General features: G+C 41.0%; 1 protein-coding gene across 9 annotated transcripts in view; it reads right to left on the minus strand.

The window, feature by feature from the left end:
- Window positions 1–11,910: 11,910 nt before the first annotated feature.
- Window positions 11,911–26,689, minus strand: part of PLEKHA8 (pleckstrin homology domain containing A8) — a 100,281-nt gene continuing 85,502 nt past the window's right edge. For 4 of the 9 annotated variants that reach the window (XM_049714852.1, XM_049714851.1, XM_049714850.1 and 1 more), the window contains 2 exons: window positions 18,570–18,631; window positions 11,911–13,210 (listed from right to left, as the gene is read on the minus strand). In XM_049714852.1, the coding sequence (XP_049570809.1) occupies window positions 13,013–13,210; window positions 18,570–18,631 (260 nt within the window). In that variant the 3' untranslated portion in view covers window positions 11,911–13,012. The other 5 variants (XM_049714853.1, XM_049714856.1, XM_049714854.1 and 2 more) reach the window with 5 other exon arrangements.

Consider the following 26,689-nt stretch of genomic DNA (forward strand, 5'->3'; position numbering starts at 1 on the left):
CAGTTCTATTGACCAGCAATTTCACCTGGGCAGGGGAGGGGTTGATGTTTCATTTCCAAGCTCCCAGAAGCACAAAGAAAGAAATCTTTCAGCATCTCCAGTGGACTGCAGCCAATTCATGTGCAAAATTCCCAAGTTGCTGAGTCTTTTTGGCTTCCTCTTGTAAGATGACTGTCAGCTACTCCAAATGGCTTCTTTTTCTATTTTTTTCATGTTTCAGATGCACTGGGCAAGTCAGCAGGTCTCATACTGGGTGTTCCATTTTTTCCTCCTTAGCCCCAAAGAATATAACACTCATGAGCTGTATAAGATGGGATATTTAGATGAATAATATATGAGTAAAGAAATAGCAGCTTATGAGTGAAAAATAACCAGGGGGAAAAGGGAAGTGTGGTGAGATTAAGTTAAAATTTTAAGGTATCTTGCTAGAAGTTATAAAGCAAATGTCACTATAAGGGGCAGCATATGTCAGAGGTCCACTCACACTATACGATGATTTTAAACCTTGTTTTAGACGGGGCCTCCTGCCCTAATTTTAAAATAAAAAGATAGCATAGTTGGGCTTCCCTGGTGGCGCAGTGGTTGAGAATCTGCCTGCCAATGCAGGGGACACAGGTTCGAGCCCTGGTCTGGGAGGATCCCACATGCCGCGGAGCAACTAGGTCTGTGAGCCACAACTACTGAGCCTGCGCATCTGGAGCTTGTGCTCCACAACAAGAGAGGCCGCGGCAGTGAGAGGCCCGCGCACAGCGATGAAGAGTGGCCCCCGCTCACTGCAACTGGAGAAAGACCTCGCACAGAAACGAAGACCCAACACAGCCAAAAATAAATAAATAAAATTTTTTAAAAAAGAAGATAGCATAGTTATCAAACAAAAGTCAAGCAATATAATAAATGACAAAGAAAAAAGTAAAACTACATCAATACACACTTAAAAATAACCATCATTGGGCTTCCCTGGTGGCGCAGTGGTTGAGAATCTGCCTGCCAATGCAGGGGACATGGGTTCGTGCCCCGGCCTGGGAAGATCCCACATGCCGCGGAGCGGCTAGGCCCGTGAACCATGGCCGCTGAGCCTGCGCGTCCGGAGTCTGTGCTCCGCAACAGGAGAGGCCACAACAGTGAGAGGCCCGCGTACCGCAAAAAAAAACCCCAAAAAAACCCCCATCATTAACTTTAAATATCATTCCTGACTTTCTTTTACACAGATACAGATTAAAAAGAATAGAGGATATTTTTATAAACATAGATGTATACTTATTTTTTCAAATTTATTTCTAATCATATTAAGTTTTTAAAAAAGCATTCAGGTAGTTTGCTTGTATTTAGGATAAGAAACTAAACTGAAGCCATTACTAAACTTTAAATATTTCTTTATCCCAAGAGGTATTTCTTTCAAGATCCATTCAAGCTTATTAAAAAAAATACCATTATATATATACTTTATAACTTTTTATTTTAGACAATATCAGCTCTCTGCTATGAAAATAAGAGATTGGCACTCTTATACCTCCCTTCCCCCACTTTCAACTTACTAGTTATATTATAAAGGTTTATAATATTTGCAATCTGTATCTACAATACAACTACAATTCCCAGTTTGGTCTTGGTTCTTTATATAAATTCAATGCTCACCACCAGTCCTTTTATTTGATTAATTTCTCCTATCAAATGGTTTCTTTAAGAAGGGCTCTCTGAGTTCTTGCATGTTTAAGAGTACTTGACGTTATATTTGACAACTCGGTTGGCAACAGTATACTAATCTTCAGAAAACTAAAAATAGAAGTACCATATGATCCAGCAATCCCACTCCTGGGCATATATCCAGACAAAACTATAATTCAAAAAGATACACGCACCCCTATGTTCATAGCAGCACTATTCACAACAGCCAAGACATGGAAGCCACCTAAATGTCCATTGACAGATGAACGGATAAAGAAATGTGGTATATATATGCAATGGAATATTACTCAGCCATAAAAAAGAACAAAATAATGCCTTTTGCAGCAACATGGATACAACTAGAGATCATCATACTAAGTGAAGTTAGTCAGAAAGAGAAAGACAAATACCATATCACTCATATGTGGAATTTAAAATACGGCACAAATGAACCTGTCTACAAAACAGAAACAGACTCACAGACACAGAGCACGGACTTGTGGTTGCCAAAGGGGAGGGAGTGTTAGGGAGGGATGGATTGGGAGTTTGGGGTTAGTAGATGCAAACTATTACATATAGAATGGATAAACAAGGTCCTACTGTATAGCACATGGAACTATATTCAATATCCTGGGATAAACCATAATGGAAAAGAATATAAAAAAGAATGTATATAGGTGTATAACTGAGCCACTTTGTTGTATAGCAGAAATTAACAAAACATTGTAAATCAGCTATACGTCAATAAAAAAATAAATTAAAAAAATATACTTAAGGCACTCTTTTTTCCCACTCAGAACTTTGGAAACGTTCCTCCATTGCCTTCTGTCACTGAATCTCTGAATCTGGTGGTAAAGAAGTTTGAGACCCCTTGGTGTTTCTTCCTAACCACTGAGGAATTCTTTCTTCATTCTTTAAGTTCATTAACTTCATCAGGATACGTTTTGGTGTCAAGTGCTTTCTCTAAGATTCCGTACAACATAGTGTACTTTTTCAATCTGAAGACTCATTCCTTCATTCCAGGAAAACATTTCTGTATTATATCTTTTAGTACGTTTTTAGTTCCTTTTTTTTTTGGATACAAATTAATGTTAGAATACCTTTTTCTTTCTAAAATTGTCCTCTCAAGAATTAATCTTGGCTTTTTAAATTCTTCATTCACTTGCAGTCATCTCAAGCCTTTTCTTCTATGTTACCAATTCAGTTTTCAACCATGTTTCTTGCTATTTCTAATTCATTGACTTGTTCTGTAATAGTGTTGTTTTGGCCAAGTTGTTTCCTTAGCTCTGCAATCTGCCCTTTTATCTCATTTTGTTTAATCAGCTCACATGTGAGCTCTTGTTTTACTGAATTCTTGTTCTTTTGATGCTCTTTGAGAACACAATATACCTGTAGGAACTTTTGTTTCTTAGGTTAGCTTTTCTTCCCTATTGGTCTCCTCTGTTCCCCACTCTGCTCCCTTTGCTGCCTGTAGCATATTTATGCGGTTACCAGGCCATTTAATTGAAATTTGCTCATGCTTAAGGTGGGCAAGTCTGTTCAGACCATTTATCTGCCTTGATATGGCGTTGGTATATTCTCCTTGGCGTATTTCCCATCTTATTTGACAGCTGTTTCTCTTCCTCTGTGAGCTTGTGTTCTATATACTTTCCTGCATGGATGATATTAAAAATATTTAATAACTAGCATGACACAGACACTGAATAAGCAGAAAACAGGTTGACCACAGCTCTGGGGCAGGGGTCCGAAGGCTCCTCGTTAGGCCACAGGTTATCCTTTTGGGTACCGGATTGTGGGGTGGTCTGGAGTTGGGTGGTTCTCGTGAGAGGGGCTGGGGTCAAAGCAGCATGAGTCACTTCAGAGAGTGATTATTTACTGCCTGGTATAGAAGCATTTAGATATTTTAATAACCCGCACAGTCATACCAGTGCGTACCAGCCAAACCTGAGCCCTGCTTGTCTGCGTGGGGGAAGGAGGAACAGTTGTGTATACAGGCTCTCATTGGAGGGACTGGACTCTGCTCTGCCTTCTGATGTTATGTTAAGTCCTGCACCAGTGTGAACTCCGAACGGAGAGGAGAGATTATCTACTACAGCATGGGGGAGAATACCCTCGGGATGTGGCTTTTTCTCTTAAATCAGGAATGCGCTGGTTGTTCCTGTTCCTTATTCACCCATCTCTCCCCAGCAAAATCCCCTTCCACCTACACACACACACACACACACACACGCACGCACCAGCCCCACTCAGAGGAAGAAAGAGATGTCTACTCATCCTGTCCAACTCTCCAATCTTCTTTCCAAAATCTGAGATTTTAATGAGAATTCTAGATTTTTCAAATTCCCTCAATAAGGGCAGGATTAGGGACTCTTCTCATTCTTGACAGAAAAACGTGGTCTTTTTCTTTGGTGATCATCTTTTGAAGTTTAGGGCACAATGACAAGGTCGGGCTCCTTCTTTTGTTTCATCTCTGGTGAAACTGTTTTTACTGGTTTTTAATTTAAAAATGTTTACTTTTTATTTATTTATTTATTTATGGCTGCTTTGGGTTTTCATTGCTGCGCACAAGCTTTCTCTAGTTGCGATGAGTGGGGGCTACTCTTTGTTGCGCTGCGCAGGCTTCTCATTGCAGTGGCTTCTCTTGTTGCGGAGCACGGGCTCCAGGCACGCGCGCTTCAGTAGTTGTAGCACGTGGGCTCAGTAGTTGTAGCACACGGGCGCAGTAGTTGCAGCAGGCCAGCCCTAGAGCGTGCGGGCTTCAGTAGTTGTGGCTTGTGGGCTGAGTAGTCGTGGCACGCGGGCTCCACAGCACATGGGCTTCAGTAGTTATGGTGCGCGGGCTCAGCAGTTGTGGCTCGTGGGCTCGAGTGCAGGCTCAGTAGTTGTGGCGCACGGGCTTAGTTGCTCCACAGCATGCGGGATCTTCCCAGCCCAGGGATCAAACCCGTGTTCCCTGCATTGGCAGGTGGATTCTTAACTACTGCGCCACCAGGGAAGTCCCTCCATCAGTGTTTTTGTTTGCTTGTTTTTTAAGTCCTTCTATTAATTCTAATGTACAAATGGGGCTGAGAACCATGAGCTGGACTTTGCCTTCTAATTGTTCATAATTTGATACACATAAGCACCATTAAAAAACATTTTATTACCTGCATTAACGAAGGCAAAATACAAAAAAACCCATAAATTATTTATAATCTGAGTGTTCGGTCAGTAATTCTTGAGAAGCCAAGGAAGCAGGAAGGACTAGAAGAGATGTGTATGGCTTTGCTTCAAAATATTTTTATCTAGCTAGATAACAGTAGTAACACACCTGAAGGAACCAGGGAACACCATCAGAGGTAATGCCCAACTTCTAAGATAGTCCTGGAAACCTCCCATGGACAGGAAGGCACTGTTGGGGGCTGGGCACACTATTTTGAAGAAAGTGAAGTTTATGGTTTAGTGAGGGAGGCGGCTACACTGATAACCAAAACATGCACCAAAGAATGAGTCCAGTTCTCATGTAGTCACACTTCCCAACATCAAGTTCTAATTTACATGGTATTGTTTAGAAGTGCAGGAAGTGTTCAGAGGTGAAATTGATGGCTGGGATTTACTGCGTCTGGGCAGTTTCTGAAGAGACTCAACCTGGGTTTTCAGGAAGGGGAAAGGGCAATGCAAGTCTGTAAAGCAACCTGAACCATGGCATGGAGTCATCAAGGATTTTCAGAAAGACAGTGACAGGCTGAAAACGCAGAGAATTCAGAGATCAAGGCTGCAGCCTCTGGGAGTGTGCAGGCCAAGACAGGCCTTCATGACAAACTGGGAAAAGAGTGTAGAAGTGAGGGAGTTTAGGGTGTCTGAATTTCTTGCCTGAGAGATGAGAATAATGGTGATGCCACTGACTTAGAAGGCAAAGCTTAAGGGGCAACCACGTTTGGAATTCGGGTTTCAGACGAAGGTAGGACATCTAAGGATCAATGATCAGGAGGCAGATGGGTCTGGATTGGAGCTCCAAGACCACAACCCAGGTGAATGACCTGGTTATCCACACTCCATATTCCAGGTGTATCCACATTCTTGTAGAATAGTAATAAAACAGAAAACGTACCAGTATTCTCAGGTTCTGGAAGAATAGGAAGCAGTAGACATTGCCTCTCCTCAGCTGACCCCTCATTAGCACAAGGCAACTTTGCTCTCCTGCCCACCAGAAATGAGGACAGATGTCCAAACATGGTCTCTTTTGAACCCACCTTGGTTCCTCCTCCAGGAAGCTTATCTTTTCATGGTTTCCAACTACTGCAGAGGGCGGAGCTGAGGGACAGCAATTGAGTCTTCACACACGCATATCTGAGCACACTGCTCCAGGTAGGTATGGGGGAAGGCAGGAGATGGTCAGCTAGTCCTTATACCGCCATCTCTGGGAGAACTGATGCTTACAATTTGCAAGAACAAAGCCATTACAAAAAGGCCCCTGGGGTTTTCTGGGGGAATTGAACCTAAGTTAGAATAAGCAGAGCCCATACAGACTGACTTCAGGTCTGGAGAGGCATTTCCATTTTACACAGTGAGAATGATGGTGGTGGTGGTTCTTCGACATATATCACTTGGGTGTTTCTGGACTTGCCCATATTCAGTGTGGAATAAAGACACACATGCTTGTCACAGGGATTATTTCAAGGAATAGAAGCCCGCTAAAAGCAGCGTAAGCAAAAAAGGTTAGGGTCTTACCGTAAAGGTACAGGGTTCTCAAGGGGAGGAATTCTAGGGCAGGAGCTAGAAGTGGGAAAGGGAAAGCCAGCCTTCAAGGAAAGTTTGCTGGTGTGTGGCAACTACACAATTCCTCGTCCTTGCTTCTCGGTGTGCCTGCACCATCCTTTCCTTTCCCACTGGCTTTCTCTTCTTCCTTCTCTTGCACGTGGCCCAACATGGCCACCCCAGCTCAGACTCCACAGGACCCTTTTGCTTAAACACCTACCACACTTCACTGGTTTCTCTCTCTTCCTTCAACCCTCCCTGTCCCAGTTCTAACTGGCCTAGCTCATGTATTTAAAGAGGTGGCTGGAGAGGAGGCCGTGTGGGCAGGGTTGCACCCCATCGCCAGCCACACGTATCTAACTATCTGCAGGCATCTTAACATCCACCAACAAGTATCAGAGAGTGAAAACCTAACAAGTCCAACCCTACTTCGGCACCAAGTGATTTAGGCAAAAAAGTATCTGCTTTGAATGTAACCAAACAGCAACTCAGACGTTAAGCACAGCAAATTCATCTCTTTGTTCTGCGTTTGTGGTTTCTCTGAAAACAGAATTAAACCAGGCCAAAGAACACAGCCACCTGTGACAGGAGCTAGTCTTTCTAGTGTGCTTAGAACACCCAGAGGCAATGCCATTACAGTGGTCATTTGATGTTTCAAAATTATGTTTTGTTTAGGTTTAAATAGTTTGTTATAAAGATTCTGGAGCTAGGCTGCCTCAGTTTGTAGCCTGGCTCTACTCCTCATCAGCTGCGGGACCTTAGACCAGGGGCTTCCCCAATCTGTGCCTCAGTTTTCTCATCGTAACTTGGGGTTAATAACAGTACCGGCCCCATAGAGTGATTAGGAGGACTAAGTGTATTAATATTTGTAAAGAGCTTGGAATGATGCCCAGCAAATAGTATGTGTTCCATAAATGATACTTATTACTGGCATATTCATTAAGCAAAAACCCACACAATCTTTAAGAGAAGCACTTGATAAAATACTTTAAAAATAAGTTTATTATAACTAATGAATATAAAATCTGACACATGTTTTCAAATATTTTTGCAAAAAAAGTAAATCCCTCCCTTGCTCCCCCTCCCCACAAGATACAGAGTTAGAACTTGGACAGAGTTTTACATGAAACCTAAACATGAAATTCTCATTTATCAGTTGATCCTTAAAGGCTCCAACACATTATATTCTAAGTAAAGGTCCATTAAAATTAAGGAATCAGCAAACCACTGGACACTTGCTTTCTACTGTTGCTTTCTACTGTCATTATGATGCTCATTCAAAATGCTGAAGGACAAGAACAGGTAACATAGGATTGCATGTGACAGATATTCAAAGTGCATGGATCTATGAGATCACAAACAATGGAGATGAGAATACTGGGGGTAGAATTAAACACTGACTTAAAAAAGCAACCCAAGGAAATCTATGTACATTGTAGCCTTTGGCATCTGGTCTAACATCTTTCTTCTTTATAGAGACATCATTTTGTCCAATCTATTAACCAGATTAAATCAACCTTAACACATGTCTCATCTGACACAGATTGTCCACAGCCAATTTCATATGAGGTAGTTGGGCTGTTTACTGACATTCTAGTGAAAATTGTCATGACACAAAGGGATTCATGCATCAAACATGCCACAGGAGACTGGCTCATTAGCCTTCTGGGAAGCAACAGAATTACTTCTAGATCACCTGTCTTGTCACCACTGACTCCATATACACCTATAAACAGACACAGATACGCAGGAGTCTGTGGATGAGATCAGCTTTGCAAGGGGTATCAACCATTTCAGGGTGGTTTCTGTTTATAAAGTACAGGGAAGAAATACTGATCACACTTTAAAATATATAAAATAGAATGGACAGTGCTTAAAACAAGCAAGATCTGTCGTGTTCTCACATAGCTTAGCTGAAAACATTTGTTCACGCTCAAAGAGAAGTGATTGAAAAGGGTAACCGAAGAATTTTGAAAACTTTTGCTTTGCAGCGTAGTGGTATGTTTTTTCCTTTTAATTTAAAGCTATATAGAAACAGTGGAGAAGAAAGATCAATGCCTGCGTCAACCGTACCGCTGAGGATCGCTTCCAAGTGCCCTGATGCAGCAGCGCAACAAGAAATCATGCAAATGGCTTCTGTACACAGGCTACTGCCTGCGCCAGGATAGGACTGGGGGCATTTCCAGAGGAGGTCTACTGAACAGTATGTTCATGGAATTGCTGAAAGGACCCTAACACCCTTGTAATAGATAAGCAGTCTTAAAATACTATTAGACAGCTAGTGGGTATTTTTGTCATTCTTATGAACCCCTGAGTAAGCAACTGCAGACCACAAAGGGCCGCCCAGAAGCAGAGTGTGTTTCTAAGTAAAGCACTCTATGTGCATGTCACAGGGACACGGGCTGCTGTAGACACTGAAGCTCATGTACAGAGTCCACCAGATCACAAACGGCATGGAAGTCAGCCCCTCCAAGACCAAACATGTTAGCTCAGCTAACAGAACAATGGCTTAAAATGTACTGTACCTATAAATTCTAAATCTAAAAAAATTTTTAAAGGTTGATAGTTCACCTTAAAAAAAGAAATGAAACACAAGGGCAGGGAAGCTGAAGAGTTATAAAACCCATGACTAATTATCAGAAGCAACTGATTTTAATCGATGATTCAGAAATGCACCATCATGTAACCAACTTCTTATAGGACATAGTCGTTTAGTAGAGAAAAACATAAAAAGTGTTGTTTCAGGAAGTTTCCAAAATCACATCGTCTTGTATCGCTCATGACCCTTTGACTCTTCCTACTGACTTAAATGATATTTCTTCATACATATGACTTTCACAATCAGATTAAGTTTCCTTAATAAGACACCTCTTCCTTCAGCTCTTTTACTTACTTCAAATTTAATAAAGAAGAGTATAATTTATTTATTGGTCCCTACCACATATTTTTCTTAATTAAAAACACTTTTCCGAAAATATAAAGTTGAAAGCATTAACTTTTGATTAATTAATAATCAAAAAGAGGAGACTGCAAACCTTTCCAGCAGCCCTCATCTAAGAACAGATCACCTTTCCTAGATGCTACACACCATGCGGTCACCTGCTTTACAGCTACACATGGGAACAGGGGTTCTTTAAGAAGCTCTTGCAGTCTGGGAGGGGAAGAGAATGCCCACTGACTGGGCACCTGACCCCGGCTAGGTCTGTGCCAGATGCTCCACATATGTGCTCGAAGCTGCTGCTGAGGAACGGAGCAGAACAGCTAAGAAAGGGGATGGATTTGGTGCTCTGATGGGGGCACTGTTCGCAATCATTAGTAACAGAAGAGGAGAGAGAAGCAGCAGGGCTCAACTATGGAGTTCAGATATCCCTCATCGTGGAATATGACATTTGGGGAGCATTTATTTTCAGAATGACACACAAATAATGACGACAAGGCACCTGAAGCCACTACTTACACATCCTAACAAACGCTGCCTTTCAAAGTCAATGCCCTGGGGACTGATGTGCTCAGCATTCCAAGAGCCCCAGTTCTAGAACTACCTGAGGAGATGGATCAAGAGGTGATGAGAAAATCATTTCTACCTCAGAGTCACAAGTTGGTTCTTCCCCAAAAGTTATCCCTCTAACTTAACATTTTTGTCAAGATTAAGTATAATGAATCAAATCTGCTTTCAAGAACAAAAAAAATTTGCCATCATTGAAAGGATTTTGTTCAGTTAGACAAATATATATTAATCCCTCCTAAGTGTAAGGGCTGGCTTCTGCTGTGGGGAGAAGTGCAGACATGATGAAATTATGTGTATGGAAGTGCCTTATAGGAGGTCGTCCAAATGCTACTTATTAGTTAGAAGACACATTACCTTTTCTTTTCCTTCAGGATCTCTCTAAAGGTTACTCTAGAAAGGGAATCCTAAAAAACGTTTGAGCAATGAACAAACATACTAGCGTTTTCCCATCTCCTCTCATTGTCAGAGAAAGAAAGCTTAGAGGTCCCAGGAATCTTAGAGGATTATGGAGAGAAAGCCTTATCTTTTCTCTTTGTCCTCGTCTTAGATAGTAAATGTCAATTAGCACACATTATGCCTTTAAATAAAATGGAGAAGCAAATACTGCAGGTCCAGGAGGAAGCTCTGACAGTGCCAAGCGTCAGGCCAAGTTGAATTTGTCATCTAAGATGAAGTTCAATTTCCAGAGCTTTACGCATCTTAGGTAAACTTAGTATGCTCCAGTGAGGAAAATACCTATCAAAAAACATTACCCCCTTTCTGTAGGGTTGGAAAAGTGTTGAGTAGGTAATGCAACTTATTCAAGTTATTCAAGCTACTCTGATCTGGGTTCCCAAAGATCCCAGATAATATGAAACCCTTCTTTCCCAGAAAACTGGGTCATACACACCAAGGCAGTACCTACAGAACCACGAAATGGCCGTGCCGAGCAGCTTTCTTTCTGTGTGTATTCAAAGCCTCGGTGGAAAATCTGAGGTATTTTCAGTGTGCCCACCTCTCTCCCAGAGACCAGACCAGCTCTCCTGAGGTGTCGGGGAGCACCACCACTTGCTCCGAAGGGTCGTGCTTCACAACACTTACAATCTCCTGGCAGCATCCCCACCCAATGGTGCAATGTCTAATGTGCATTCATTCAAGGTAAAGCAAAGGCTGGTGGCTTTTTCTTTTTCCCTTTTAGGAGGCTCTGTAAGGGCAGGAAGTCTAACTTATCCCCTAGTCCTGCCATCACGTTCACACTAGCCAGAGAAGGAGGTCTGCACTAATTACTCGTGGGAATGGGAGAAGACAACATACACACCTTAGCAGCTGCTAACAGCAAGCGCTAAGATACAAAAGAATCAACATCACTTTAGCACCCTTTTTCCCCCTAGCCTTAAAATATTTGATGTTGCTTTTCTAAAGGTTAAGCATTTTCCAGAAGTCCTTACTGAGCACAGTATCTGCTTCGTTAATTTGAGCTACATAAATGCCCATTTGTTTAAAGACAGACAAAAAAAATCAATACCCCTCCTTACATTAATCTCTCATCTAAGGAGAGGGTTCTCTTTGCCCTCGGGACAGCATCACCTGTGCCCTTCAAAGGAACTCACCTTCTACCCGGGGAGCTTCCCTTCCAGCTGCTTAAAGCGAGTAGCCCCTGACAGGGAAGGCAGCCATGGCCTCTCCCCGCCGCCCGCTCTTGGCAGCCTGGCCTACTGAGAGACTAGGGCCACAGTCCTGGCGTCACACTCTTCGGGAGAACGCCTACACAAGGTAGTTTTGTGAAAGGCTTAAATCCCACCTTTAAACTGTGACACAGTCCCAGAGCTTCTGAGATAAGATAAGCAGCTGCATTTAGCTTACTCTGCACCATTGGTGATAAAGCCAAGACTGATCAGAGAGCACATTCAGAACCGTGGTCCCTGAAGGCCTGCTGGCTCAATTAAGAAACCTGCTGAGTAAACTTGCTCCATTTCTCACTCTCCCTTTAACTACTTCATTTCAACGATAGCCTCTTCCTCTTTGAAAAAAAAGTACACATCATTTAGTTCATGCAGAAGACTGGGAATTCGGTAAACTAGAATTTAATCTCGTAGCTCTTCAACCCTGTGTGCACAAGAATAACTTGGGAAGTTTATTCAAATTCAAGGTTTATTATCCTGAGTCCCAATCCCACAATTCTGGTTCTTCAGGTCAAGGTAAGGCCTGGGAATTGGCTTTTCAAACAAGCACGCCATGTGATTCTGATGCAGAGGTGGTCCAGATCACACATGGAAATCACGCGGCTCTTCTATTCAGTGGCTGTGTGACTGAGCAAATCCCTCGACCTATACACCTTACTTTTGAAGTTTAATAATAATGTCACGGTTTTGCTCTCATGTCCAACTGAGATGATGCCGAGGAAAGCAGGCTGGCCAAGGGTGTGCACTGCACAGGGGTCACCTCAGGTGACCTGTCCCACCCCTCCCATACTGTCCTCCAGCTCGGGTCTGGGACATACCACTCATCTCTTCAGAGCCAGTCTCCTGGCCCATAAACAGGGATGGCACTGCTCGGTCACACCAACGTCCCGGACACACTGACTACACAGGCTCTTCTGGCCCACAGAGCCACAGAGAAGAGGATTCTTTGCAGGACGTCTAGGAATAGCAAACTGTACATTTCAATAGCTTCAACAAAGGGGCTGAGCTCCCTCTAAATTTTTAGTCTAATTCTAAATTGATTGAAACACTGGCTATGAGTTACAGTCCTTGATAAAAAAATTGCTCATTTTCAGCTTGGGTTTGGGTGGCCCATTAAAACTAAAAGCAAAACACAATACTAACAAATTCATTTGTCAAATCTGCTCTTGTAACTCGCTGTTCACGTCTGTGTAACAGCTATGATTTGGTTTCCAGGAGGCCCTTTGAACTGAATATATAGCACCTTGATTTTTAAACACACAAAACATATATGCATTTAAAAAATTATACATAAAAGCACTAGGCTTTGCCTCCTCCTTTCCATCCCCCCAAGTAAGGGATTGGAGAGGACTGAAGCTGCTGCTGGAAATTAAGTAGGGCAACGAAACACTTTAGCGAACTTTATTCCCTGAAGTAAGGAGGCGGCGCTGCCCTGCAGACATCATACCACCTCGTCAGACTCCAGTCCGTGGACCTCATATAAAGTGTCCAGTATCGCCAGCTGCTTTTCCATGGCGGGGAGGTAAAGGCTGAGGTCCCTCTGCATCCCAACACTGAAAGCTGCTTTCTGGTGGTCGCCTTCCTTAATGGTTAATGCAGCCACAAAATCTTCATAGGATGGAGCTGCCCTCAGAGCTAACTGCAAAAGAATTGCCCGTGAGAAGCTGCACCACGGCTCGCTCTCTTGCACATTATACTCATGCACAAGCGCATGCGTGCACACACACTCACACACATACAGAGCTGAGGGGAGCAAGAGTGAAAAAAAAAGGCATACAGCCTTTCAGCTCATGGACTCTAAAATTGTGTTTCAAGCACCAAATCACTTTAAGGCTAGAAGAAGCAAGTATGTTCTTGGGCCATCTTCAGGATGCATAATCCCATCAAGTCAGGGAATGCTGAGAGAAACAGTTTGAAAAAAGCTCCTTTCTCATTCACAGTGATCCAGCCTCTTCCGGTTGAGTGCTCAGGATGACCTCCATGCGTGCTGCTACCACAGTCTTTGTCGGCACGTGGCCAGCCTGGCAGGGCGTCTCACCATCCTATTTGTATCTCATCTCCACGTACTTTCTTTGCGTGTCTCCTATTTCCCCCTACATGGATATTTCCTTTGTAGTCTTGAATATTTTCTAAAAAGGAAGGGGGTTAACATTTGTTGTCTGCTTGTACACTGATGCTTTAACGTATTTTATCCCAGTTAATCTTTGTAAGAACCCTGTACAATTTACATTCCTATTTGACAGAGAGACATCACACAGCTAGTGAGCGCCAGGGCCGGGATCTGAACTTAGATTCATCTCTATGCTTTTTCAACTACACCACCAACCACACTGCTTCCCTGATGGAAGATTTCCTAAGCTCCTTATAGCTCCCCTCCCTTTGCAGGCCAACTGTTCCCTAAGCTTGCTAAAATCTATCTGGCACCTACTGGTTTGGCTCCGCTGAGTTCTCTGGAGACTTTTTGGAATCTTGAATAATCATTCTGCAGTGGCTTCCTTGAGCTTCCTTATATTGAAAGTCTTTTGAGAATCAACCCTCTCCTTTTTTGCAACTGGAAAGTGACTGGCATTATGCAGTGGTTAAAGCACAGGCGTGGGTGAGGAGACCTGGACTTGAATCCCCAATCTTTTACATATTAGCTTGAGGAATTTAAGCAAGGTGATTAAACTCCTAGAACCTCAGTTTCCTCATCTATAGAAGATGACTGATAGCACTTTCCCTATTTGAGGGATTAATGGGACATGTAGGATGTGTTTATTCCACTGCCTGGCACACAATGAATACTCAAATAATGATAGGGGTACAGGGAGAGCAGAGAATGAAGGGAAGGCAACTGTCCAAAAATATAATGTGAGAAAGTCTCCCAGAACTGAAGGATATGAGTCTCCAGATTTAAAGACCTATCCAAGTGCTCAGCAGAATGAATGACAAAGACCAAAAGGAGAACACAGTGAAATTTTAGAATGTGGGCATAAAGAACAGATCCTAAAAGCATCTAGAAGGAGGCGAGGAACAGTTTATACACAGTGGCACATTGGATTTTACAACAGTAACACTGGAAGCTGGAGGACATCAAAGGAATGCCTTCAGAGTACTGAGAGAAAATTACTATTAACCTAGAATTCTACACCAGCCAAAGCAACACTCTAGGAAAAAAGGGGCAGAATAAAGATAGTTCCAGGAACTCAAAAATTTACCTCCCTTGCACCCTTTCTTAGGAAGTTACTAGAGTTTGGATACCATCAAAATAAGGGATTGGATCAAGAAATAGGAAGTCATAGGACTTGGGAAATGGAATTAGGGTGAGGTGGGGATGCAATATAGGAAAACCTGTGAAGAAAAGTCCTAGGGCAATAGCAGTACAACAATTTAGACTGGAAGAAGAGTTTAGAAAGTACTGGAAGGGCACACTCCAAGAAAAAAAATACAGGTAATCTGATACATTTGTGAGTTCAGAATGATGGTGATCTGAGAAATCTGATGGTACGGGGGAAAATGTAAACCTCGTGTAAGAAAGAACGAAAAAAATCACAGAATTCTGGCTCATCATCATCATGTTACCTTGTGATATAATTATATAGGGAAGGTGGAAGCAGGGGAGGTGAGGTAGTGACAGTAAGGTCTAAGAGAGCTAATTTCTAACCCATAACAGAAATCAACAGTGATTAACACTGATAAGTCCACAAAGAACAGTAAATAGTTTTAGAACTACAGAGGTATTGGAAGAAATAGTCAAAGCAGCTGAAAGTGGCAGCCTCTTTTAGTGAGTCTGAGAAGTATGGAACAAACTGCTATTTTCTGTTATAACCTTTTTGGACTCTGTGATAAAAAACAAAACAAAACTCTGTGTATATATATTTAAGTAAAAGAAAAAATTTTTAAAGTTTCTCCAGAGTGGAACCCAGGACTACAGATTTCTTAAAGACTCCTAGTGGACTGTGATGCAGCTGAGTCTATCTGGGAAACAATGACAGAACTCAACTGAAGATGAAGCCAAACGCAGCCACAGAAAGAGGCAGAGCCTAGACTGGCCATCAGTTCCACAGACGGTAACTGTTTGAAGATAAAAGTTCACTGTTTGTCTGGTAAATAAGTCAAATTCCTTGAGCGTAAAAGCCATTTCCCTGAGCAACCAGGATTAGTTACATGAATTTGCTCCTGATAATTTTAATTAGCACATTAGAAAACTCAATAAGCTTTCCAAAGTAGGGAAGACTTAGAGAATAACAGGAGAGACAGTGAAAGGTAGCTCCTCTACTGAAAAGGCTGTTGCCAAATGCTCAACATAATCTATTTTCTTAAAAACCAGCAACTTGAAAAACTATTGGCAATAATATCAAGTCTTCAAAATGTTCTTTCTCTATAACTTTGGGTGTATTACCTCACCTCTATGTGTTTCAGGTTTCTTTGTCTATGAGCAGGGAAAATAAGAGAACCTACCTCAGAGTTATGAGATTAATAACTTTATGTAAGTAAAGCACTTAAAACAACATCTAGTGCATGGTAAGTGCTCCAATTCTAAGTTGTGGCTGTAGTTTCTTGGTATTAGACATAGCAATTCTACTTCTAGGAACCTATTTTGAGGAAATAACAGTTTTAGTCAAAAATGCATAAAAACAGATGCTGTTCTGTCTGTAAAAACAAATTTAGAAGCAGCTGAAATTTCCAACACAGAGATTTGGGCAAATACATTATGGTACCTCCATACTAGGGAAATATTATGCAGTCCCTAAAAATAAGTGGGGAAGACTATGGCTAACACTGCTGTTGGATACACAGCAAACTTGTTCCAAGAGTAAATTCTAAGAGTTCACATCACAAGGAGAAAAATTTTTTCCTTTCTTTTTTTTGAATTGTATCTATATGAGAAGACGGATGTTAGCTGAAGCTATTGTGGTAAGCATTTCACAATGCATGTAAATCAAACCATCTTGCTGTGCACCTTAAACATACAGTAATATCTGTCAATTATTTCTCAATAAAACTAGAAAATATAAAAAATTAAAAAGTGGAGAAAAAGAATACAAAATTATACAACCAGCTAAATGTCAAAAAAATTTATATGCATATACAGAGTAGGTATACAAAATAAAGGTAATTATACACATAAAATAAACATGTAAATATAAAAATATAAGTATCTATAAGTAGATATTTATATAAATATATGAAATGAAATAGAACCATATTGAAGAGAATATGTAAAAGTATATGAAAATAAGAGCTAAGAAGGTAAAACACAAAAATGTTAAAAATCCTTACTGTAGAGTGGTGAGATTATGGACAATTTTAATTTTTACCCTTTCTATTCTTCCATAATTAAAAAAATTTTTTTTTTACAATGAGTCTAAATTACTATATATTGGGAAAAATCCTGTAAGTTAAAATGTTCTTTTAAAGACTCATGCTTATGATGAATTTTGTGCTATAGCTTCATTCTTGTTGGCAACATCTCGGATCATCAATAATATTTCAGGATTAAACTCTGCCCTCTATTCTGAAAAAAAACAACAACCCCAAACCACATTTATGTTTCTTATAAATGGTGCAACTCAGTGTTTTTATGCTCCGTCACCTCACCAAGGGAACGCGGGTGTGAGGCACCTGTAGGCAATCACAGTATTTACTCAGGGAGACTGATGAATGCAGCAGCATCCTTTGCCTCATTTCTCACTAGCAGTTTCTCAGTTATTCTGTCTTCACTGTGGAGAGCTGTGATGTGTGGGATGGGCACCAGCCTCGGAGACAGCAGATCTGGGTTTAGACCTGGGCTCTGCCACTGCCTCACTCTGGGACTGGAACAAACAGTTCTGAACTTGTAAAATAGTGGGAGTTAATCCTGAGGATTACCAAGGAGAGTGAACACAGAAGTAGCTGGCACAGTGCCTGATACACAGTAAGTGTCCAACAGCCAAATGGTAACTATTATTATGTTATTAAACACGCACTGAAGGTAAGTGTGAGCAGTCAGTGGCTGCAACTGGTCTGGCTCCTATTCCAGTGAACAGTAGGACACAGAGCTAGTCATCTCTATGCTTTCAAAAATGTTTCATTTTCACTAAAATTTGATTTCTTCCACGGTAAATTCTTCCCACTTTCTTTACCTGCCTCCTAGTAAATCATGACCTGAACAGTTCTTACCTTAGGCAAATGATGTCTCCCATGCTTTAAATTAGTAAAAGACCATCATCTGCAAGGCTATTTTTAATCCCCCGACCTTCCAAACAACACTCATACTCTATGACACTTCCTACTGTACCACTACATGAGACTACGCCTTTTCATGGCTGCACCTGACTAAGGCTGACCTCTCCCCAGATGAGAGAATAACAGAGTATTACTGCTGACATAAAGGGGCCATCTTCTCCTTCTATTTCACAAAGCAGGCTAAGTGATTTGTCCGGGGGACCATGATTCTCAGGTGTGTGCTCTTCCTAGGTCACGCAAGGAAGGAAGGAGCGGTAGCTAACAGGAGCCCAAACATATGAATACCAACACCTCCATAAAGAAAATAACTGGGTAAGAAGATATTTCTAGTCCTAGCCACTGGCAATCCAGGTCAGTTAATATTCAAGACAAAATTCAATTTAGGGGAAAAAAACCTGACTAAAATCTGAGAATTAACAGGATTGACTTTAACAGGCAGCAGAGGGAGCTATGGGCTTGAAACCACCACTGGTTTCCCCTCAATGGTGAGCATTTGACAGCTTCCTGCCTATCTCTACACTGACACTCTTTACTACCACATCAGAAGGCAACCACTTCTGAGACAAATCTTCTCAGGGTCACTGGAACTAGATAAGGTGAAGCACACTCTAACAGTCTTTTCTTACTTTTTATTGCCAACATTTCCATACAACAAAGACCTATAGACTTAAATGAAATAAGCAATATTTCGTTCTTATTCTCAAAAACAAACAGAAACACCACACACACAAAGCAAAACAAAACACCTTGCTGTGACCATCAGAACATTAGGAGGCAGAAGGATTACTTACCGCAAAAACCCCTCGAACTACCCAGCCATGGTGTTGCCGTAATGTTTTACCATATGCATTATCTTGAAAAGAAGAAAAACTCCATGAGGAACAATTTCATCAGAATTTGATGTGCTATTTGTATCATGTCCTTTCTAATGTATGTAGTAGCACATTCCTATTGGTATTAGAAACTGATAAAAAAAGCTGAATTATGAGATTATGTACCCCAAAAGTCTTGAGTAGGAAAAAAGCCTACAGAGATTTTTTTTTAAAGAAAAATTGGTATTTCCACTCTTACCCTGTGTCATATCTCAACTTCAGCTTATTATCATGGTTGGAAAATTCAATACATATAAGGAAGTAAAGAGGGAGGAAAAGATACTGTAATATAGAGACTAAATACAATTTAAAATACACTATAAAAATATAAAAATGCAGTTCTTTGAAATGTTGTGTGATCCTGAGCCAGTCCCTTAGCTGACCTCTCTAACCATCTGTTTCCCCCTTTGTAAAATGAACTCTAAGGTTCTCTTCAATTCTAACATTCTATTCTGGGATGTCAAATGCTTGTCCTAGATGTCCATATGACCCTGGATATACAGTTTTAAAGCGAGAAACCTTTAAAACTATTATGGAAAGAACAGCTTGAAGTTATTAAGGCAGATATAAAGTATATGGTGAGGCCTATTGATAAAAGTCATTCACATTCTAGACTTTAAAGATAAAACCCTATTATTTTTGTCCCAGTGAGTTTTTTAAAAGGAGATTTAAAAACTGCTATATAATAATTTTAATTACCAAAAAAAAATCTCGAGAACAAGATGACTGTATTTTATGCAAGGGATGTGTTCCTGAAGGCTTTGAATAATTCAATATATGCAAAATTCAAAACTGATTTTTCCACAGGAATAAATGCGCTCTCAGGAGGGCACAGCTCTACATCACCACAGTGCATTTTTATTTCAATGCTCCATTTTATTTTCTCAGCATCATCTCCAGTGGTCTACAGAGTCCTCACACTCCTAAATTACAGCACAGAGTATCATAGGGGTTGTTCGACCTTCTTTATCATGTTTTACCACATCTAAATTTTATTCCAAACTTATTTATTTTCATGGGCTAGTTTCAACACTAGTACAAGCACCACCATCAACCATTTAATCAATGCTTGGGCGACACTGTAATAGGATATAAAGACATTTTAAATTATAACAAGAGCAGATGTTAAAATAACAACAAAAAAAAGACACCAAATCCACAACCACAGGCTCCTATGCAGTAAAAAGCAGTGCGGTTCACAGAATACTGCCAAAGAACATCAGGTATCTGCATTTTACTGGGCAAAACAGCACTGCCATGTGGCTGTAGCTTGAACACTTTACAATTTATTCAAGCTCTCTAGCTTTGAAATGATGTAATTCTTGTCAATTTCTATTTTTAAAATTTGGGTGAGGCTTTATTAATACTTTTAGCATACCATGTATCAATTTTACATAATTCAAGTTTGCATAAAATACATTATATTTTGTATAAAAGAAGACTGTACGTTTGAATTCTAACAGCAGATTTCGCTGGCTATCTCAAGTTTTAGGAATGGGTTGAAATGCCAGCATCCAGTGTGGTGAAGCTAAAGTAGAAATGATAAAAATCAATAAATTCAAGGGCACAAAGGACTCTTAGAAATAGCCTAAAGGAGAACTCAAGATTAAATTCAACCTTTTTCTTAGGAGAACAGTCTGTAGGCTAAGACAGTGTCAAAGATACAAGTCTTCAATGTAAGCCACACTTAAAACCTATCTGATTCTCTAAGGGGACAGATGTTATCAGGGACATTTTAGATGGTATCTAAGACCTTAGTGAAGAAAGGGTTGCTAGCATACAGGTGCAGACGGGCAGGAAATACTAGGCACAGCCTCCGCAGTAAATCAGTAAGACAGTCAAATTTCTAACCGTCTAAGGAGCCACCTGGGCTGATAAGAAGGTGTACAGTCCATGGAAAACATCCTGAGGTGAGTCACAGAGGTATAGTGGGAACACTTTCTTTCTTGTGATCCGAATCCATGTAAGGTATTAAATGCCATTAGAAATCAGTAGATGATATTTAGTGCCATTACAATCTGCTCGTAGACATCTGTGATGGGAACAGCTGCTCCATTCAGCAAGAACTTAGTGCGAGTCTACCACTGCCCCTTACTAAGTGCAAGGCAGCAGGGATCACTGGGTGCTTTAAACTCAGTCCCTTGCCCTCAGGAAGTTCATGGGTTTATAAGAGAGCCAGCCTTTAACAAATCATCGTTATGCAAATTGCCGACTGCTATAACAGAGATCTCTATCCAGTGCTACAGGAAAAGAAAGAGAGATGAATCCAGCCTGGGAGCAAGTGCACAGAAAGAATTCTCCAAAGGAGTCTCAAAGGCTGGGTAGGGCAGAGAGTAGGGTGGTACCTGGGGCTGCAGACAGAGAAAGCTACATGGAGTTGTGAGAGATGGTGGCATGAAGGGGGAACAGTCCAGTAGGGCTGCAGATCACTGGGGCTGGGGCCAAACTGTGAGGACCTTTTTTATGCCGTGTCAAGGATTCTAAACTTCCCACCTGAGGCACAGTGGTAGTTTAAAATAACACTTACTGCTTTTTTTCTGATTTCACAAATAATGTTCAGGAAAATGCAAAAAGGGAAGAACTAAAGAAACCTATAATCATGCCTCCCAGAGGTAACCACAGAGGGCATTCTGGAGGTATATTCTCTTAAGTCTTTTTTCCTATACAGACAGTATTATTTTCTTCTACTAACAGTCACCATCATTCTGATTTGGAATTGTGGTAGGGAAGTAAAAGGAGATCAGTATTTCTTTACGGTATGCAGCAAATGCAGCTGACCGCTGTCCTGGTCCCTGAGCCTTCGGCTCCAGAGTTCACCTGGCAGACAAACTGCCTGTTTATAAGGGCTCTGGATCCAGTGCTACTCCAACCTCAGGGGCCTTATACCTTTCCTACACTTTGCCTGTGAAGTCAACCACTCAAAAAAGCCCAGAAACCCTTCTCCATGCTCCCTTCTATGGGACAGCAAGAAAACAAGGATGCTGTAAGTCCAAGTAAGAGGGGCAGCCTGGTCTAAGGAAGGGAGGGTGTTTGTACAGCAACACGATCTGTGTCTCCCCCCAGCCCTTCTAGAGAAGGCAGTTGTTCCTTGCTGTGCCTGCATCTTGCCAGAGAAGAGTCCCACTGGGCAAAATGTGGGCCAGTAAGTCTAATGGGAGAAGAGGGAGGCAGAGAATTTAGGCTAGGTCCTGACTCAGGCCTAGGAAGACCACCTCCACAATTGAAAACCAACAAATAAGATAAAACTCATAAATGAAAAGGACTTGCCCCAAGTCTTTAGCTGACTTCTAGGGCTGCAAATATCCCTGCCATGTGAGGCTGCATTAAATTAGGATGAAGTCTAAGCATTGACCTATTTTGGTTACCCAGAGAAGATTAGATAATGAAATACATTAATCTTCACTATAATACCCATTCATTATCATAATGCATGTTCTATAATCTGGAAGTATTTTTGGCCTCTGAAAGACATAAATGATTCCCTTCTCCCAGTTCTCTGAACTCTGTCAGTTCCTTAGAAACTGAGTCAAAATTTCTAAGTAGGAAGTGTTGACAATCACCTTGCCCAATTCTCTTCCTCTTACAGATGAAAAAATAGAAGACCCAGAGAGAGAGTTACCTGCCCAAGGTCACAAAGCTAAAAGCAATGAGAACTTGGGGCATTCTTGTCACATTAAACCATTTTGACAAAACTAATGTTTATTCTTTGTGATAAAACAAAATAATGAAAATGAAAAACATGCCTTTTCCCAGCCATATCTTGAAAAAATTGGAACCTTATTCTATTCATAAAGATGCAGATTTGACTTCTTTAATGGTTAGTCAAAAACTTTCTATGAGGTATTTAGAGATTATGCCTCAACCTATCATAGCATCTGAACAAGAACTACCTTTCCATTACTGTTGGTGGATAGCTATTCTGTCCAGGAACAGAATATATGAGAGTGTTTCTCTACTGTAAATCTATAATTAGTGAGAATTTGCAAAGTTACTTTGGGTTGTAGAGAGGGCAAAGGAGAAATGCAAATCTAAGTCTAAGGAGACAGCTTGAGAAGTAGACAAGCAAAGCCAGAAAAGGTGAAATCCATCATTCACTGAGCTCAGGAAGTGACAATCATCTCAGTTCTGCAAATGAGCTAAACTAGGAAGTCCTTAGGCAAGAATCACGAACAAAGAAAGGTTTGAAAGTGAATAAGCAGTGAATAAATCTGAAAATACTGAGTGAAAAAGGAAGAATGTGTATAATGTGACACCATGTACATGAGTTTAAAACATGCAATACATTACTAGATACTGTTTGTGGACACATAAATATATAGTAAAAGTATAAAAACATTCATTATATAATGATAAACTGCAAATTCTGGATGAAGATCTTCTCTGGAAGTAATGGGGTTATGAGGTAGTAGATGGTACTGTATTTACCTATTTGGTCAAATGATAAATATTTGATATAATTTTAAAAAACCTACTACTAGGAAAGTACCCCCAAGTTCTTTACAGTGACTAAGCTTTGGGCAAAATGAATTGTATGGAGAAAAGCCAACTCAATAACCAGTTGACAGAGATGGAACAAGTACCCAGAGATATCCTTTGTTACCTTCAGGCACCATCGAGAAGAAAACTTGTACTGTAAGCCAATTCTGCCATTAGAAGCACATGCTGTTAAGAGTTCTGGAAAGGGCATGACTTGATTCACATTCCCTGGTACTTTCAGAATAATTAGTCAAGTTATGATTTGATGTCAAATATCTGATTATGAGTTCTAACTTCATCTCTCTCATATAGCTCTCCTTGTTTGTGAAAGCCTTTCATATTAAATGCATAAGTGAGCCTCCTCTACCTTTTTTTTTTCTCCTATCCTGTGCTACAGATCTTGGTTAGGTTAATGTTTACCTGACATTTACGGAATCATTCCGAGGTGAGGGATGTGGCAATATGCTATCCCACTGAGGGAATACTGCAGAACACATAATATTTAGTACAATGGTGCATGAAATGGCAGAGCAACTTTTCTTCATTTCACTTACAAAGATGCTTTCCAAAGCCTCTTCTTGATGTGGCGTCTGTGAATGGAGGGGCTCAGCTACAGGGTGGGCCATTAAACACATTTGCCTTGTGTACCCAACTCTTTCCTTAGAGTGATCTCTAGAGAATGTCAGAGGACACTAGAGTTCAGAGCAGCTCTTGGTATGAGACCACCCAAAATATTCCACTCTGATCATCATTATGGGGAATTCAGGTGATGGCTCAAATGCAAAAGGGGGCAGTATAAAGCCCAAGGCCTCCTTCCGATTGCTGAAAACTCATTCTAGGTCACAGAACTGCAGCAATACAATGACTATACATGCATTTTCCAGAGAGTTAATAGATGTCAAGGCTTCCGTTGTGTCATTTAGGACTGTTACATATCATCTCCCATTTTCAAAGCCACTAAGACTATCCAAAATTATGAGCAGTTACCTCAAAACCTTTCTTAAGCAGTGTTTTCAAATTTGGGAGTGTCATCCAAGGTTTATCCTTATTTTATCCCTACTACTTGTCTTGCTGTTCCTAGGTTAAGAAAAGTTTTCAGCCATTGGGTAACCAGCCAATTATCATGAAAAGGAGGCAAAATTAACTGATGCTATGGGTAACTAATTTCAGCACTTTTATTCCTGCTTATTTAATAATCACTTAGATGCAGTCAAAATTCCCAAATAACCAAATGTAGCCTAGTGACAGGTGAGCTTCAACATCCCAGCTCTAGATGAACGGGTCTCACACTTGAGCATGGATTAGAATCACTTGCATGACTTGTGAACACATGCATTTGCTGGGCCCCACCTCGGGAGTTTCTGAGTCAGCAGGTGTCAGGTGGGACCCAGCAGTCTGCATTTCTAGTAAGTCTCCAGGTGATGAAGATGTTGCTGTCCTTGGACCACTTTGAGAACCACTGATCTAGATCTGAGACCCTAGGGAAAGTACTCATCCTCTCTAAACCTCAGTTTACTTGCTGTAAAAGGGGAGTACTCAGAAGATTAAATAAAATGTTTATGGAGAACCTAGTGTTATGCCAACACTGGGTGCTCTATAAATGGTAGCTGTTATTACAATAACTCAATTTCAGAATAAAAAATGCAAGCTAATTTGCCTATATGTGGCATATAAATTGCACATACCCACTCTTTTACTTACATACCTAAACTATCTCATTTTAGACAAAATATCACTTCTGCTTATAAAGCCTGTGATTTCAAAATGAGAAAAAAGCCAGCAATCCAGAAGAAATAGGCAACAAGCAGCCTGTGGGTTCTGCATAGTTAATGTGTAAACAGTTCTCATAAATCTCTCTTATTTGCTTGCACAGAACTTGTTGTGTCTGTGTTTAGAGGGAAGGGGGCTGGTTAGGGGAGCTTTATCTCTCCACATTGCACAGCAGCAGGAAACTAGGGATCCCAGTAAGCAAAGATGATTTAAATCATGAAGACCTCTGAAATAACCCTGAGCATCAAGGATGAAAATCTCAAATTTATGGTCCCTTTTCCTTTCCACTGAAAACAGTCCAGCGGGGAAGAAAAGGAAGGAAAAGCTGAGATTGGCTGTGATTATTTCAGTTTTGAAGCAGCATTTGCCCTTCAAGTCTCCTCTCTCTTCATAAAGTCAACATCTCTAGGCCCAGCTTTCAAATCAAGTAAAAGATAGGGGAGGAAAGGGGGCAGAATTAGGGATGGGGGCAGGGCAGAAAGGGTATATCCTCAACTGTCTCTCCACCTCCAAGGGGCAAAGCTTTTCTTTTCACTTGCTGTGTCTGGTAAGCAGCTGGGTTCTCCTCTATCCCAGCTCCAGCAGAGGGGTAATGAGATTAGCATTCTCCACTTGCCCTCACACAGCCAGCCATCAGAAAGCAGTAGCATCCTGTGACGTGTGGAGTCCACCACGCACACAGTGCTGAATCCCATATCTTCTGCATTTCCTGCAGGTGGTGGAGTCTTCCTACCAGTGTGGAGCTTCCATACTAAGAAGTCAGCCTGGAGAGAAATTTCAGGCTTGGCAGCTGAGCTTGGTAACTTTCCATTTGTGATTTGGGACAAATAAGTCCCATTTTCTGGTAGGTTATCAACTTTGTATATGTCATGATGATGAGAATATAAACAATAGAAGCTAACCTCTATTAAGTGCTTATTATGTACCAAATTTCTAATCTTTTCACATGCATAAACCTATTTAATCTTTACAACAATCTTATTAGGGAAATCAAGTCATCATTCCCATTTTACAGATGAGGAAACTGAGGCACACAAGGTTAAGTAAATTGTCTAAGGGCACCTATCCAGAAAGCCCATGATCTTAATCACTCCACAAAGTCATCAAGTTTGATGGAGACTGGTTAGGGAGTCCTAATAGTCATGGTGAATATATTTTTAATACTGTAATCAGGACACTTAGGGGAGGATATAACTGAGACGGTCCTGGAAATTCAAGGATGTATGAGAAACCCCAAAATGCAGGTAGCTCAGGGACGGTGGAGAAGACCTTCTGTGGGAGAAATGAGGACCTTACAGCTGAGGATCCCAAAATGACCCTGCTTCAGATCCTTTGTGGTCTTAGCGTGTCTTTTGATCTTTCAGAATTTCAGTTACCTAACCTGTAAAAATGGACTGATGTGAGGACTAGGTTGTCTAAATTTTTTATACAGTGTTACAGAAATATCAGCTTTTATTGTTTCACGGCACATTGGCAAGTTTCTATACAGGGAGGCCTGGGAAAATCACACAGGGGCAGGATCCCTCAAGACTCATGACCCAAAGGGAGGACTAACAAAAGGAAGAACTCACCCCTGACATTGATAAAATGCTGTGTGAACACTGGCTCCTCCTCCCCAGCAGAAGTATCTAACTCATTCATTTCATTATTTATAATCATGACTGCCTAGAGCCTGACCATGTGCTTCTCTACATCATAATAATGCAGGGCTTCAAAGTAATATGGAAATCTCACTCCCATCTGATCACCTCAATGCCCATCCTGGAAGGATTTCCTAGAGACCAAGATTGAGA

This window comes from Orcinus orca, chromosome 9, assembly GCF_937001465.1.
Source record: "Orcinus orca chromosome 9, mOrcOrc1.1, whole genome shotgun sequence".
NCBI classification, from domain to species: Eukaryota; Metazoa; Chordata; class Mammalia; order Artiodactyla; family Delphinidae; genus Orcinus; species Orcinus orca.